At 41.7% G+C, this 14,354-nt stretch overlaps 1 protein-coding gene across 2 annotated transcripts in view; it reads right to left on the minus strand.

The window, feature by feature from the left end:
* Positions 1-14,354, minus strand: part of AP3B1 (adaptor related protein complex 3 subunit beta 1) — a 348,388-nt gene that overhangs the window by 176,955 nt on the left and 157,079 nt on the right. For both annotated transcript variants that reach the window (XM_068249086.1, XM_068249076.1), the window contains exon 13: positions 1,609-1,741. In XM_068249086.1, the coding sequence (XP_068105187.1) occupies positions 1,609-1,741 (133 nt within the window). The remainder of the gene's footprint in view (positions 1-1,608; positions 1,742-14,354) is intronic.

Here is a 14,354-nt window from a genome sequence, read left to right on the forward strand (position 1 = left end):
TCACAGCGAGATAAAGCTCTATAATAGGACTGTGTTGTGCCCACCCATTCTCATATTCCATCATTATGCTGGCTGTCATAAGTCCAGCCATGACTCGTGCATATTTCTGGATACTGAAATGAAGGAATAAGGAGAAAACACTCACGTAGGTAACCACAGGTGGGGGCAGGAGGAAAAGGTTGTTGTGGAATAAAAGGTGAGAATTTTAAGGTTTAAACAGCACACACGGCTCACTGCAGGAATTGGCCAAAAGTCTGCACACAATACCCCAAAAAATTGCAGAGCCTCCTTAAGGCATAGTTTTATGGTTGGTGTAATGACAGTGCATATAGGAGATGGTTTTCGCCTATTCTATATTAGATATAGAAAAGGTAGAGGCCTTTTTCTGCAAGGTGGCCTGGCTACACGCTGAATCCCGGCTGATATGGGGCCCCCGATGAATCTTATTATACAGACCACGTGCCAAGGAATTAATGTTGGCAATGACAGGCCGGGATGGCTGACTGGGTAGAGTGTCAGTTTCCTTCCTGCCCAGGAGCTTTGTTTTGTTCCCAAAAGCAGATGTCACAGCCCTGGAGAATAGCACATAATAAACAGCCTAGGCTAAGCCTTAGTGGGAGGGCAATGCTACATAACAATATACAGCAACATATAGAGTAGCTATGGGAAGCGTTTCTGATGCTGAAGCCAGGGTATTAAACTGTAAATATTTAAAATATGTGCAAACATATACAAATAAGTACATTTTTTTCCCAGAGTAAAATGAGCCATGCATTACTTTTCTCCTATGTTGCTGTCACTTACAGTAGGTAGTAGAAATCTGACAGAAGTGACAGGTTTTGGACTAGTCCATCTCTTCATGGGGGATTCTCAGGGATTTATTTATTTTCAAAAGCACTTAGTGAATTGCAGTTGCTCTCTCCAACTGCCAAAAAACTGTATTGAGCAGGAAAGCTGGACAGCATCCTTGTTTAAATACTTTTTCAGGAATATCTTTATAAAGAATAAAAGCCTTGCTGAGAATCCCCTATGAAGAGATGGACTAGTCCTGTCACTTCTGTCAGATTTCTACTGCCTACTGTAAGTGACAGCAAGTTAGGAGAAAAGTAATGTATGGCTCATTTTACTCTGGAAAAAAAATGTACTTCTTATTTGTATATGTTTGCACATATTTTAAATTTTACAGTTTTTCACTGTGGTGCCCCTTTAATGTAAAAGTGGGTATCCTTTATGATTTACTGCATTCTACTGTATGTTGCTACAGTTCTTCTTTAATTGAGTGCTTTGTAAAATACATTTTTAAAGACTAAACGTGACAAGCAGTATTGCACTTCTGCTTCCAGAAGGGGTGAGCATGAGTCCCAGCTTCTCGGAACATGCCAACACACAGGCATGGGCATAGAGTGCTAGACCAACTACAAGCCTCAGCATGTGCTAGCAGCCCCCAGGACACAAAAATCATTAACAGCCAGAGGCCTGCAGCAACACCCAAATCTAGAGAATAAATGGAGCAAACATCAATAAAAATTATAATACAGAGAAGGCAATTGGGAAGTGTGTCAGAGCAAAATGTAAACATCTTCACAAGGAAAAGATGGATGATCTTACCATCTCGGTTTGACAATAGGTACACAAGGCCATTAAGACACGTGTCAGTCACAGCAGATATATTGGTGGCGCACCTTCCGATTGCCTGGATTGTGGCAGCGGCAAACTGTTTGTCCTGGCTCTTCACGTAGGTCTAAAAATAAATACGTTTATACACGTTACAAAAAGGACTTTAAAATTGCATTACGGACTTGGGCAGCACAGTGACAAGTGAATCCACATGGTAATGAAGTATCAATCTTCCCTCTCCATTCCCCTTTCTACAATTTCATTTCAGACAGGTGGAGAGCTTGTGGGTCTGCGGTACTGTTCTTATCTCGGGGGAAAACGACGCTGAAATATTTTACTTTTCACATGCACTGGACAATACTGACATATCCATACCAGTCAGGATAAAACAATCTATAAGTAATGGAAGCATACACTTAAATATTTCCAGTGTTTCAATACATCTAAAGGTGGCCATTAACGGTACAATTTTTTCACCAAATGTGATCTTTCAATGCGATTTTTACGATCGAAAATAATCAGAAGATAATTATCGATTACATTTACTGAACGATTCTTTCTTCAAATTTGAACACAAAATCCAACTTTCAGATTGATCGATTGCTGAATAGAATAAAACCAAAGAATCGTTACTTATCAATTGCCTTCATAAACGGCAAATTTTCCATACACTTCGATCATTAAAATCGCATTAAAAGATCATATTTGGTGAAAAATCTTAAAAAAAGCAGACAAATCAGTGACCATATAGTGTACTAGTACCAAGAAAATGGAAACCCTGGGTAAAAGAATTCCCACTGGCATGGAATGATTACGCCACTTTCCAAGTATTAAAGTCCCGCTGAGACATTTTGGCTGTAAAAAGAGTTTTGACTGATGTACAGTATGAAGATTACAGGTGGGTTTTCTAATCAATAACAGACTAACCAGCAAGCTCATGGTGACCCAGAACTCATTGGAGTGTGTAAGGGACTACAATAGTCCTAAAAGCCCCCTTACTAGGATGTTAAGAAAAACAAAAATTTGCTTTCCTAAAACAGAAAGAATTTGCGATAATTCAGGTTGGAGTGAGCTTGAGATGTCTCCCAGAGCACCACTGCTGAATATATGCAAATTAACCATTGTACCCTTAGAAGCTAAACACACCTCCAGAACCGCTGGAATGCAACGATGTGTCAGCTTGTTAAATTGTACAATGGTACAATGGTTAATTTGCATAAATTGTACAATGGTTAATTTGCATATATTCAGCAGTGGTGCTCTGGGAGACATCTCGAGCTCACTCCAACCTGAATTATCGCAAATTCTTTCTGTTTTAGGAAAGCAAATTTTTGTTTTTCTAATCAATAACAATAGCAGTCTAAAGAATAACTCCAGACAAAATACGCAAACGTTCCTGTGGAGAGAAAAGTATACTGACCTCCCCACTTAGCAGACCTATCATTTGGTTAATTTTTTTCAGGTGCTACAGTAATTGTAAACTGAATTATGGCAAGTTGAAAAACTGCTTTTTACATTAAAAATCATGAAAAGTTTAGACGAGACAAGAGACAGAACATTTATATTGCGCTTTTGTCCAGGCAGACTCAAAGCGCCAGAGCTGCAGCCACTAGGGAGCGCTCAGTAGGCAGTAGCAGTGTTAGGGAGTCTTGCCCAAGGTCTCCTTACTGAATAGGTGTCTGCTTACTGGAAGGAAGAGCAGAGATTCAAACCTTGGTCTCCTGTGTCAGAGGCAGAGCCCTTAATTACACTGTTTACATCTGTTAATGCTGTAGACTGATTAAAACATATCTATCCATTCTAAATAACCTAAATCCAAATGGTCTGATACTAAAAATGATCAGTCACTAGAAATCGCACCAATAATGTGTACCTGACTAACTGTCAACTAAATACATAGTCACTTTTGTATGCAGATAAAGTTTTCTTAAAGGGGAACTGAAGTAAGAAGTATACGGAGGCTGCCATATTTATTTCCTTTTAATCAATACTAGTTGCCTGGCAGCCCTGTTGGTCTATTTCTCTGCAGTAGTATCTGCATAACACCAGAAACAAGCATGCAGCTAGTCTTGTCAGATCTGACTTTAAAGTCTGAAACACCTGATCTGCTGCATGCTTGTTCAGGGGCTATGGCTATTAGTATTAGAGGCAGAGGATCAGCAGGGCTGCCAGGCAACTGATTTTGATTAAAAGGAAATAAATATGGCAGCCTCCGTATACCTCTTACTTCAGTTCCCCTTTAAAGGAAACATCAGACATTTCACTAAAAACCAGATCTACTTACCTGGGGCTTCCTCCAGCCCCCGGCAGCCTGTGTCCTTCGCCTCAGCTCTGCTCCCAGCCATTGACCGGGGTCCCCTCCGTAGCAGCCGGTGGCTTCAGTGCCTGCGCAAGCGGCCATGCCCTCGCGTTCCCGTGGCTGGGATGGTAATGCGCCTCAGGTCAGCAAATCTGGGTTTTTATTGAAATGCCTGATTTTTTTCTTAACCACTTCAGCCCGCTTGTGTTTTCACCTTCAGGACAGAAGCAATTTTCCCCTGTCAACGCTCCTCCCATTCATTCGCCAATAACTTTATCACTACTCATAACATGTAAATGATCTAGAGCTTGTTTTTTTTACCACAAATTAAGCTTTTTGTGAGCTATACTTGTTTTCAGTAATTACTTTCTATGCATTTTGAAGGCAAATACACACACACAAAAAAAAAATACACTATTTCTACAATTCCACCCTCATAGTTTTAAAATAAACAATGCTACTATAAATAAAACCCACCCATTGTATTTGCCCATTAGTCCCACCTATCACAACATTTAAATTATGTTCCTAGTATAATGTATGGGGACAATATATTATTTGGAAATAAAGATGTATTTTTTCTGTGTTTTATTGTGTGTCCCATAAATTGTAAGTCCTTATCTACTAAAATTAATATAATTAAATCACTTCCAAAGCACCCTCCCCCAGTTACCAAACAATTTAAAATCTTAAAAAAAAAAAAAAAAAAAAGATCACTAATAGTTGCCTTATGTACTGCTCTTTTTTTAATATGTATGTTATGAGGGTATTTAATGTTTTTTTTTTCAATACAAAATGTGTGCAGGGTAATTTTAGTTTTCGCCATTAGATCGCGATAAATACTCCTTGGTTTACAATTTACAAGGAAGTGTTTAAAGAGACTCTGAAGTCTCTAAAAAAGTCTTTATTTCAAAAATATGTTTAATATGTTATCCCTAACTAAACCGTTGCATTCTCGCCACTGTAAACTATCTAAATCCCCCCAAACTCCCCGGGGAGCAATCTGGGCAGCGCTTCCGTGTGAGGCAGGGCTATGAGCTGCAGCCCTAGCTCATCATACGCATCTGTCAGCGGCGGATCGCCGACTCTCTCCCGCCCCTCTCAGTCTTCCTTCACTGAGACGGGCGGGGGAGAGGCAGAGATCCGCCGCTGAAAGACGTGTGAGGCAGGGCTGCAGCTCATAGCCCTGCCTCACACGGAAGCGCTTAGGGCAGCAAAATCCACAACCAAGAAAGTCGTGGATTTTGTGGTGGAGAGGTAGGGGGGAGTTAGGGGGAATTTAGATAGTTTAGAGCGGCGGGAATGCGGCGGTTTAGTTAGGGATAACATATTAAACATTTATGAAATAAAAAGATTTTTTTAGTGGCTTCAGAGTCTCTTTAACATTAATGAAGTAAAAAAAAACCCGTAACATTCTTATGAATGGACATGGCCTCTAATCGGGGTCATGTCCATTCATTACAGGCATTGCGATTGGTTCAGAGAAGCTTTCTTTCTCTTTCCTAATCGCTGACACAGAAAACTGCTGGGGTGTGTCTTTAGCTGCGCCTATCTGGACAAAAAAATACTCATCCAGATAGGCTTAAGTGGTTAAGGGGCTTTTGAAAATGCTGAATATTCATATGTTTCATTAAGTTACTCTACAGGGGTTGGACAAAATAATGGAAACCCCTAACATTTTGGCATCATAATCTTTGAACATGTTAAGCAATCAAAACTTGACATATGTTACATTTTTTTATTATTTTTGTTATTCAATATGTTTCATTAAATTAATTTTTTTACAGATATTTAAACCAAAGTTGGCTATAGTTTATAAAAATGGCAGATCTCTCAGACTTTCAAAGAGGTAAAATTTTGGTGCTCGTATGGCAGGCGCTACTGTAACAGAAATTGCCCGAATGCTTGGCATTTCAAGAGGTACTGTCTCAAAAGTAATGACTGCCTTTGAAAGAGAAGGAAAAACGTCCTCAGCAAAGCACAGTTGTGGCCAAAAGTCAACGTTGTCTGAGAGAGAACGTCGGACTCTACATCGAATGGTTAGAAAAGCTTGCAAGACCACGGCTAACTAAAATCACTGCAGAGCTGAATGAACACCTACAGAACCCAGTTTCCACAAAAAACTGTTAGTCGGGAGCTGCACAAATCTGGATTCCACAGAAGAACTGCAATTAGAAAACCTCTGCTCATAAAGACAAATGTTTCAAAGCGTTTAGAGTGATGTAGAAACCACCAGAATTGGTCCCTCGAGCAGTGAAAAAATTTGATTTTCTCTGACGAATCATCATTTACCTTATTTCCGACCTCCAGCCGAGTGTACATTTGGAGACAGCCAAAAAAAGCATTTCATCCAGACTGCCTTCTCCCAACCGTAAAACATGGCGGGGGTTCTGTGATGATCTGGGGTGCTATTTCTTGGAAATCCGCCGGGCCAATGATTTCCTTTCATGGAAGAATTAACAGCCGAGACTATTTAGGAATATTGGGCGACCAAGTTCATCCTATGGTTCAAGAACTGTTTCAGGAGGGGAATGCCATCTTTCAAGATAATGCCCCAATCCATACAGCTAGAATTGTTAAAGAATGGCATGAGGAACATTCTAATGAAGTTGAGCATCTCAGCTGGCCACCACAATCCCCAGCAGACCTCAACATTATTGAGCATTTATGGTCGTCAGAGATTTAAGAAGTCGATTTCCGCCATCATCTCTAAAAGAACTGGAGGGTGTTTTAACTGAAGAATGGGCTAAAATTCCTTTGGAAACAATTCACAATTTGTATGAATCAATACCTCGGAGAATTGAGGCTGTAAGTACAGCAAAAGGTGGACCTACACCATATTAAAATATATTTTGTTGATTTTCAAGGGGTTTCCATTATTTTGTCCAACCCCTGTATGTCAGCACAATATAAATACTGTGTCTTTCAATGTATTTACTTAGGTCCTCAAAGGGTTACTCCACTACATTACAAACCTTATGTACTAATCACAATGCAAGTCATTTTGTAACTGGATGCTGTTAAACATTTACCTACATTTTGTAATATGTGACTGCAATAGCTACCTATTTTACTATTTTAAGTGTACCCATAGAGATAAAAGGCAAAGGTTCTCCTTGCCCCCCTTCGAACCCCCCCCCAAAAAAAAACACCTATTTGACAAGGGCTTGTTGAATACTGTAGGTTTCATGCAGCTGCAATTCTGTTTGTGTATGTGCGTGGCCACACTGCACAGGCGCAAGAAGGCTTTTACCGGCAAACCTAAGGAAGCTTGTTAAAGAAATAGCAATATACTATTTGATAGTGAATATTTTTCCTCTCTGGGACTCATAAATCGCCACAAAGTGGAAAGTAAAATGTATTACGTTGCTTTTCATGCATAAGGCGTTGCTAGGTTTGCTGCAGTGACTCTTTCATTACACAAGGAGGGATCCTACACATCAGTGGGAATGCTGGATCTGCTTATACACAGTTTAGAGCATACATGTCAAACTTCGGCCCGTAGGCCCAATCTGGCCCTCGAAGCCATTAGACTTGGCCCTCATGTGGTTTTCCCACTTTGCATTATGTTTTGGCCCAGAGAAGCTATAATGGAGGGTAAGACCTAGATCACCAGGGAAGCCATATGGGGAGGGGGACAGTACTGTACTAGATACCAGGGAACTGAACAGAAGGGGGAGGGAGGCCACTAGACACAAGGGAACTGTAGGGGAGGGAGGACCTCTAAACATCAGGGAATTGTATAGATGAGGGTGGAAGGGAGGACCACTAAACATCAGGGAACTGTATTGGGGATGAAGGGAGGCTATTAGACACCAGGGAACTTAATAAGGGTGATAGGTGGACACTAGACATTGAGGTCGGCCTGCGACTTGGTCCCTGAGTTCAATTTCGGCCCACTTTGTATTTGAGTTCGACACCCCTGGTTTAGAGTAATCATTCCCTTCTCACTAGCAGATGAGAGCTTTAGATTGCCATTGAGACAATAAAAAATGCATTCTACTTTGTAAATATTTAAATATAAAATAAAACCATGGGCTATCTGAAAAAGGTCATTTTTAGGAGTAGGAAGATAGATACAATAATCAGTTTATTTTCACCTCAGGTTTTAAAGAGACTCTGAAGGGAGATTAAAAATCGCTTTTAAGCTTATATTCCACATGGGCATGTTTGCCCCTGCTAAAACGTCGCTATCCCGCGGCAGAACGAGGGGTCTTTACCCCCCAAATCCCCCTCTGCAAAATTCACGACCAACTTGGTTGTGGATTTTGCTGCTCATGCAGGCGGAGCTATGAGCCGCAGCTCTACCTCCATGCCCCGTCTATCAGCGGCGGATCTCCTCCTCTCCCCGCCCCTCTCAGTGAAGCAAGGCAGAGGGGCGGGAAGAGGCGGCGATCAGCACTGATAGACGCGCTGAGAGGCAGAGCTACAGCCATTATCCCTGCCTATACAGGAAGCGCTCCCCGGAGGTAGCAGGGGAGATTTGGGGAGTAAAGACCCCTCGTTTTGATGCGTGATAGCGGCGTTTAAGCAGTATAAGCTTAAAAGCGATTTTTAATCTCTCTTAACACTCTCTTTAAGTACTGTATAATTGGTTTAAGTTTAAAGGGAACCAGAGACGTTGGGGGGAGCTTTTATACATACCTGGGGCTTCCTCCAGCCCCATACGCACGGATCGCTCCCACGCCGCCGTCCTCTGCTGCCTGGATCCGCCGGTACCGGGTCCCATCATTGCCGCGAGTCGGCCAGTCGGCCGTCAGACGCGGCCAATTGTCCGCATCACACGGGGCTCCCTCCATTTACATACGCATGAGGCTGTCTTGTGCGCAGCCTCATGCGTATGGGTATGGAGGGAGCCCATGTGATGCGGACAATTGGCCGCATCTGCCGGAAGTGACGGGACCCGGTACCGCCGATACAGGAAGCGGAGGATGGCGGCGTGGGAGCAATCTGGGCTTATGGGGCTGGAGGAAGCCCCAGGTATGTATGAAAGCTTATTCTATTTTTTATCACAGTTCCTCTCTGGTTCCCTTTAAGTTTTTATACCTGTAACATGTATTATTTTAGTGCTCAATTGCAGCTTGGTGAGTCTTGCTCAGGAGGGGGATCTTACTTACATTTTTAGATTTTAAGGGGGCTTTTCAGGGGTATCCCACAGAAATGTAAGCAAAATGTCATTAAAAATTATTTATGAATAAAATGCTTTAACCTTTTAAGGAAAAATGGTGGCTAATTCAATAAAGCAACTTGGACAGAGAAGGCTCAACTTTTTGCTATCTTATCTAGCTTGACATCAATCAAAAAAAAAAATCCCTTGGGTTGCTATGGGTTACTGTACTTGCACCAGTTCTTGAATAAGGTTAAAGAAATCTCTTACACATATATATGGTAGAAAATCTCTATGGGCCCATTTACATTGGAAATCACAGAACGTAATCGCTGAGTGATTTTCTAGCATTTTACAAAGCAAAATAAAAGCGATTTTCTGGCGTTTTTCACTGAATATAAAAGTGATTGATATTTTAATTGGTTAAATAGTTTGTGTTTGATACTTAACATTGAAACACAAATTGCTATGAATCACTCCAAAAATCAAACATGCAGCGTCTTTGTGATTTTGGAAATCGCAAATCGCTACAGTGTGATCACTACCATAGACTTTGGTAGCCATATTGCTTTTTCAAGCACAAGTGATTTACAGCGATGCTGAAAATGAGCTGAAAATGCCCCAGTGTGAATGGGGCCTATAACCAAATGTTTACCATTACAATGCAGGCAAGTCCATCAATCCCACAAACCTGGGTCGAGAGTGATAACTAATCTGCCTACATCCAGCAAGTCAACCTTTGAAACTCGAGGATTTAAAAAAAAATTAAAAAAAAAAAAAAAAATTATTATGCTGTAAAACCAAATGAAGGCCAGGAATAACAATGACCACGCTATATATCTTGGACAAGCAGTACATTCTCCTTACTAGTCTCCAAACAGTTCATAGCCTCCCTGTAAGGACACACTAGTGAAAAATTAAAGCAAGTAACTTTATGAAAACCCAATTTCAGATCCCCAAGGTGTTTTATGGACGAAGGATAAAAAAAGATGTATAAAGAAATGTCCATTGAGTGCCAAGGCGCCGGCAATGAATAGGCATGTAATAAAGTGAAATATTTTTATATTTCACTAGTGTCCTTTTACACAGACAATGGATTCTGTACAGGGCACATCAAATGCTCTCAGGGGCAAATTCTCATATCAGAGCTTCCTATTAGGCCAGAGTTTCAGACGGACCTCTGCCTGCTATATAAAAAGCCCTCTACCAGATACCAATCATCAGGTGTGTTGAAAGAGGAACTCAACTTTTGTTCTTTTTTTTAAAGCCCTGATATTATGTAATCAATGATACATAAACAACTCTGCAAAAAAAAAAAAAAAAAGAAAAGGAAAAAAAACTTCCATTTCCTAGCAGCTGTGATATGAAGTTAGGCATTATTAGATTTTACTTCTTTGCAACAATGACCCAAAATGCACATCGTCTTGCATATGCAATGAGCTGCACAAAGACGGAATACATTTTAGCATCCTGAGGCACAATTCTTGTATTTACATAGGACTGATGTAAATTAACTGTTGCACAGCCTGTCGATTACATGACGGTTTTCTAAAAAGTAAACAGAACCCCAAACCCTTTTATCAGGCTAAGAAAACCCTGCTGATAACATTTTGTAGTACTGGACAGTTCCAAAAGGTTATTACTCCTCTTGGTTTTGCAGCTGTATCAATCAGATTTGACATCAGACTGTTATGGTTGTGGTTTAGAATACAATCTTAACAATTAAGCCATTAAACTGAAAATAATATCAGATTTTATTCTCTATCACTAATGTTCTATTTACCATAAGTACTACACATACAATAAATTATCATGTTTGCTTTAACTAGCTCCCTGTTAAATGATTGTCAGCTGATGGCCTTGATTGGGTCAATTAAATAATCTTCGTGGGTCAATGGAAATTTGCATTCTAGGTGATTTTTTTTATTTTATCATGACTGTTCAAACACTTAACCTGCATGAACACAAATACCCAATTCCGTCCCCACCAGTGGTATCTCTAGCTGTTGCTGTAAAATACACAAAATGGCTGCGCTTCCAGTAATCCAGGTCACTTTCAGTAAAATGGACAGTACCCTTAAAATAAAACAAAGCGCACATAGTGCCCAGTACTGTAGTTTAAACACACAAAGAGCACCACGTGTTGCACTCTCCTGGGATGTGCCACCATCGGACAGACACAGGACAATGGTCCCCCCTCGAGAATCCACTCACCGGAATGACTCTTGCACACTGCGTATCATATATCACATCTGTATAGACTTCCAGGCAGGCAGCGGGGTCCACATAAAGCAAACTTTATTATATCTCAAGGTGATAGCACTTCAGACAAGGACAACCCTGGCCGCGGAACTCAGGGTAGTGCATCCACTGGAAGCTTGCCGTCTCTCGATAAGAACGTCAGCGTGATCCTGTGTCTGTCCGGTGGTGGCACATCATGTTTTATTTATAGTTGGGTACTGTTCATTTTACTGAAAGTGACCTGGACTACTGGAAGCGCAGCCATTTTGTGTATTTTATGGTATATGAAGAGTGGGGCGACTCTTTCTTCTGACTGCGATCCCCTACTGTGTTAAGTGTTGGTGTCTGTGGAGCGCAGTATTTATCCTCTTCTGGCATGTTTTTAGCTGTTGCTGTAGGCACATGCCTATTGTGCCTAATCAGAAAAAACAAAATACCGGATTTCTGTGGAGAGAAGTGTCCTGGAGTAGATACTCGAAAGACAAAGGGGAAGCAGTATAATTAATGTTAATAACAAAACACCTGGGTACTCACAAGTAATGCCTGAAACACACCATGCAATTTCCCATCAGACAGATGGATTGAATAGATAATTTACAACAGATCCAATCTGCTATCCGATTTTCCCTTCACTTCTATACAAAATCGATCAGAAAACCGATCGGAAATCAGATTGGACCTGTTGGAAATTATCTATTCCACTCATCTACCTGACGAGAAATCGCATAGTGTGTACCAGATGGCCTCAATTCTGGTAGCTAGGTGATGTAAATATTTTTTTGTAGGTAAAATACCTCATTGGGTATTTTTCTCTTTTTCTAGCAATTCTGAAAGCTCTTTCTCCATTTCCGAACATGAGGTAAAACATGAGGTAAATGCATAAAGTGAGGTAAAACATGAGGTATTTCAGCAGCAAGCATGCTGTAAATAAGTAATAGTAGTAGTTTTTAATTGTCTTACATAAGTCTTTGGAAGATTTTTTTTTTTTTTGGGGGGGGGGGGGGGGGGGTTGGGGGTTATTATGTAGCAACCTATGAAAAGTATATTTATAGGCATCCCTTATTTAAAAAAAAACAAAACAAAAAAAAAAACAGTAAATATTTGGAGTTTTATTTCTACTATTCTTTTCTGGGCCCCCAGGTGAGGCAGGGAGGATAGGAGTCGGGACCCCCACTAAGCTACCCAACTGCCTACCCTCCCACCCAGCTACCCAACTGCCCACCCGGCTACCTATCTACCCACCCTGCCACCCGGCTACCTAACTGCCCACCCTACCGCCTGGCTACCTAACTGCTCACCCTGCCGCCTGGCTACCTAACTGCCCACCCGGCTACCTATCTGCCCACCCTGCCACTCGCCTACCTATCTGCCCACCCTGCCACTCAGCTACCTATCTGCCCACCCTGCCACTCAGCTACCTATCTGCCCACCCAGCTACCTATCTGCCCACCCTGCCACTCGGCTACCTATCTGCCCACCCTGCCACCTGGCTACCTACAGTGGCTTGCAAAAGTATTCGGCCCCCTTGAAGTTTTCCACAATTTGTCATATTACTGCCACAAACATGAATCAATTTTGTTGGAATTCCACATGAAAGAGCAACACAAAGTGGTGTACACATGAGAAGTGGAACGAAAATCATACATGATTCCAAACCTTTTTTTTACAAATAAATAACTGCAAAGTGGTGTGTGCATAATTATTTGGCCCCCTTTGATCTGAGTGCAGTCAGTTGCCTATAGACATTGCCTGATGAGTGCTAATGACTAAGTAGAGTGCACCTGTGTGTAATCTGTCAGTACAAATACAGCTGCTCTGTGAGGGCCTCAGAGGTTGTCTAAGAGAATATTGGGAGCAACAACACCGTGAAGTCCAAAGAACACACAAGACAGGTCAGGGATCAAGTTATTGAGAAATTTAAAGCAGGCTTGGGCTACAAAAAGATTTCCAAAGCCATGAACATCCCACAGAGAACTGTTCAAGCGATCATTCAGAAATGGAAGGAGTATGGCACAACTGTAAACCTACCAAGACAAGGCCATCCACCTAAACTCACAGGCCGAACAAGGAGAGCGCTGATCAGAAATGCAGTCAAGAGGCCCATGGTGACTCTGGACGAGCTGCAGAGATCTTCAGCTCAAGTGGGAGACTCTGTCCATAGGACAACTATTATTCATGCACTGTACAAAGTTGGCCTTTATGGAAGAGTGGCAAGAAGAAAGGCATTGTTAACAGAAAGCATAAGAAGTCCCGTTTGCACTTTGCCACAAGCCATGTGGGGGAAACAGCAATCATGTGGAAGAAGGTGCTCTGGTCAGATGAGACAAAAACGGAACTTTTTGGCCAAAATGCAAAACGCTATGTGTGGCGGAAAACTAACACTGCACATCACTCTGAACACACCAGCCCCACTGTCAAATATGGTGGTGGCAGCATCATACTCGGGGGGGGGGGGGGGACTGGGGTGGAGGTTCACCTTCCAGCAGGACAACAACCCTAAACATAAAGCCAGGGCAACAATGGAATGGTTTAAAACAAAACATATCCATGTGTTAGAATGGCCTAGTCAAAGTCCAGGTCTAAAGCCAAACGAGAATCTTTGGCAAGATCTGAAAACTGCTGTTCACAAATGCTGTCCATCTAATCTGACTGAGCTGGAGCTGTTTTGTAAAGAAGAATGGGCACGGATTTCAGTCTCTAGATGTGCAAAGCTGCTAGTGACATACCCTAAAAGACTGGCAGCTGTAATTGCAGCAAAAGGTGGTTCTACAAAGTATTGACTCAGGGGGCCGAATAATTACGCACACCCCACTTTGCAGTTATTTGTAAAAAATGTTTGGAATGATGTATGATTTTCGATCCACTTCTCACATGTACACCACTGTGTATAGGTCTTTCACATGGAATTCTAATAAAATTGATGCATGTTTGTGGCAGTAATGTGACAAAATGTGGAAAACTTAAAGGGGGGCGAATACTTTTGCAACCCACTGTATCTGCCCACCCTGCCACCTATCTGCCCACCCTGCCAACCGGCTACCTATCTGCCTACCATGCCACCTATCTGACCACCCGGCTACCTATCTGACC

This window comes from Hyperolius riggenbachi, chromosome 1, assembly GCF_040937935.1.
Source record: "Hyperolius riggenbachi isolate aHypRig1 chromosome 1, aHypRig1.pri, whole genome shotgun sequence".
NCBI lineage: Eukaryota > Metazoa > Chordata > Amphibia > Anura > Hyperoliidae > Hyperolius > Hyperolius riggenbachi.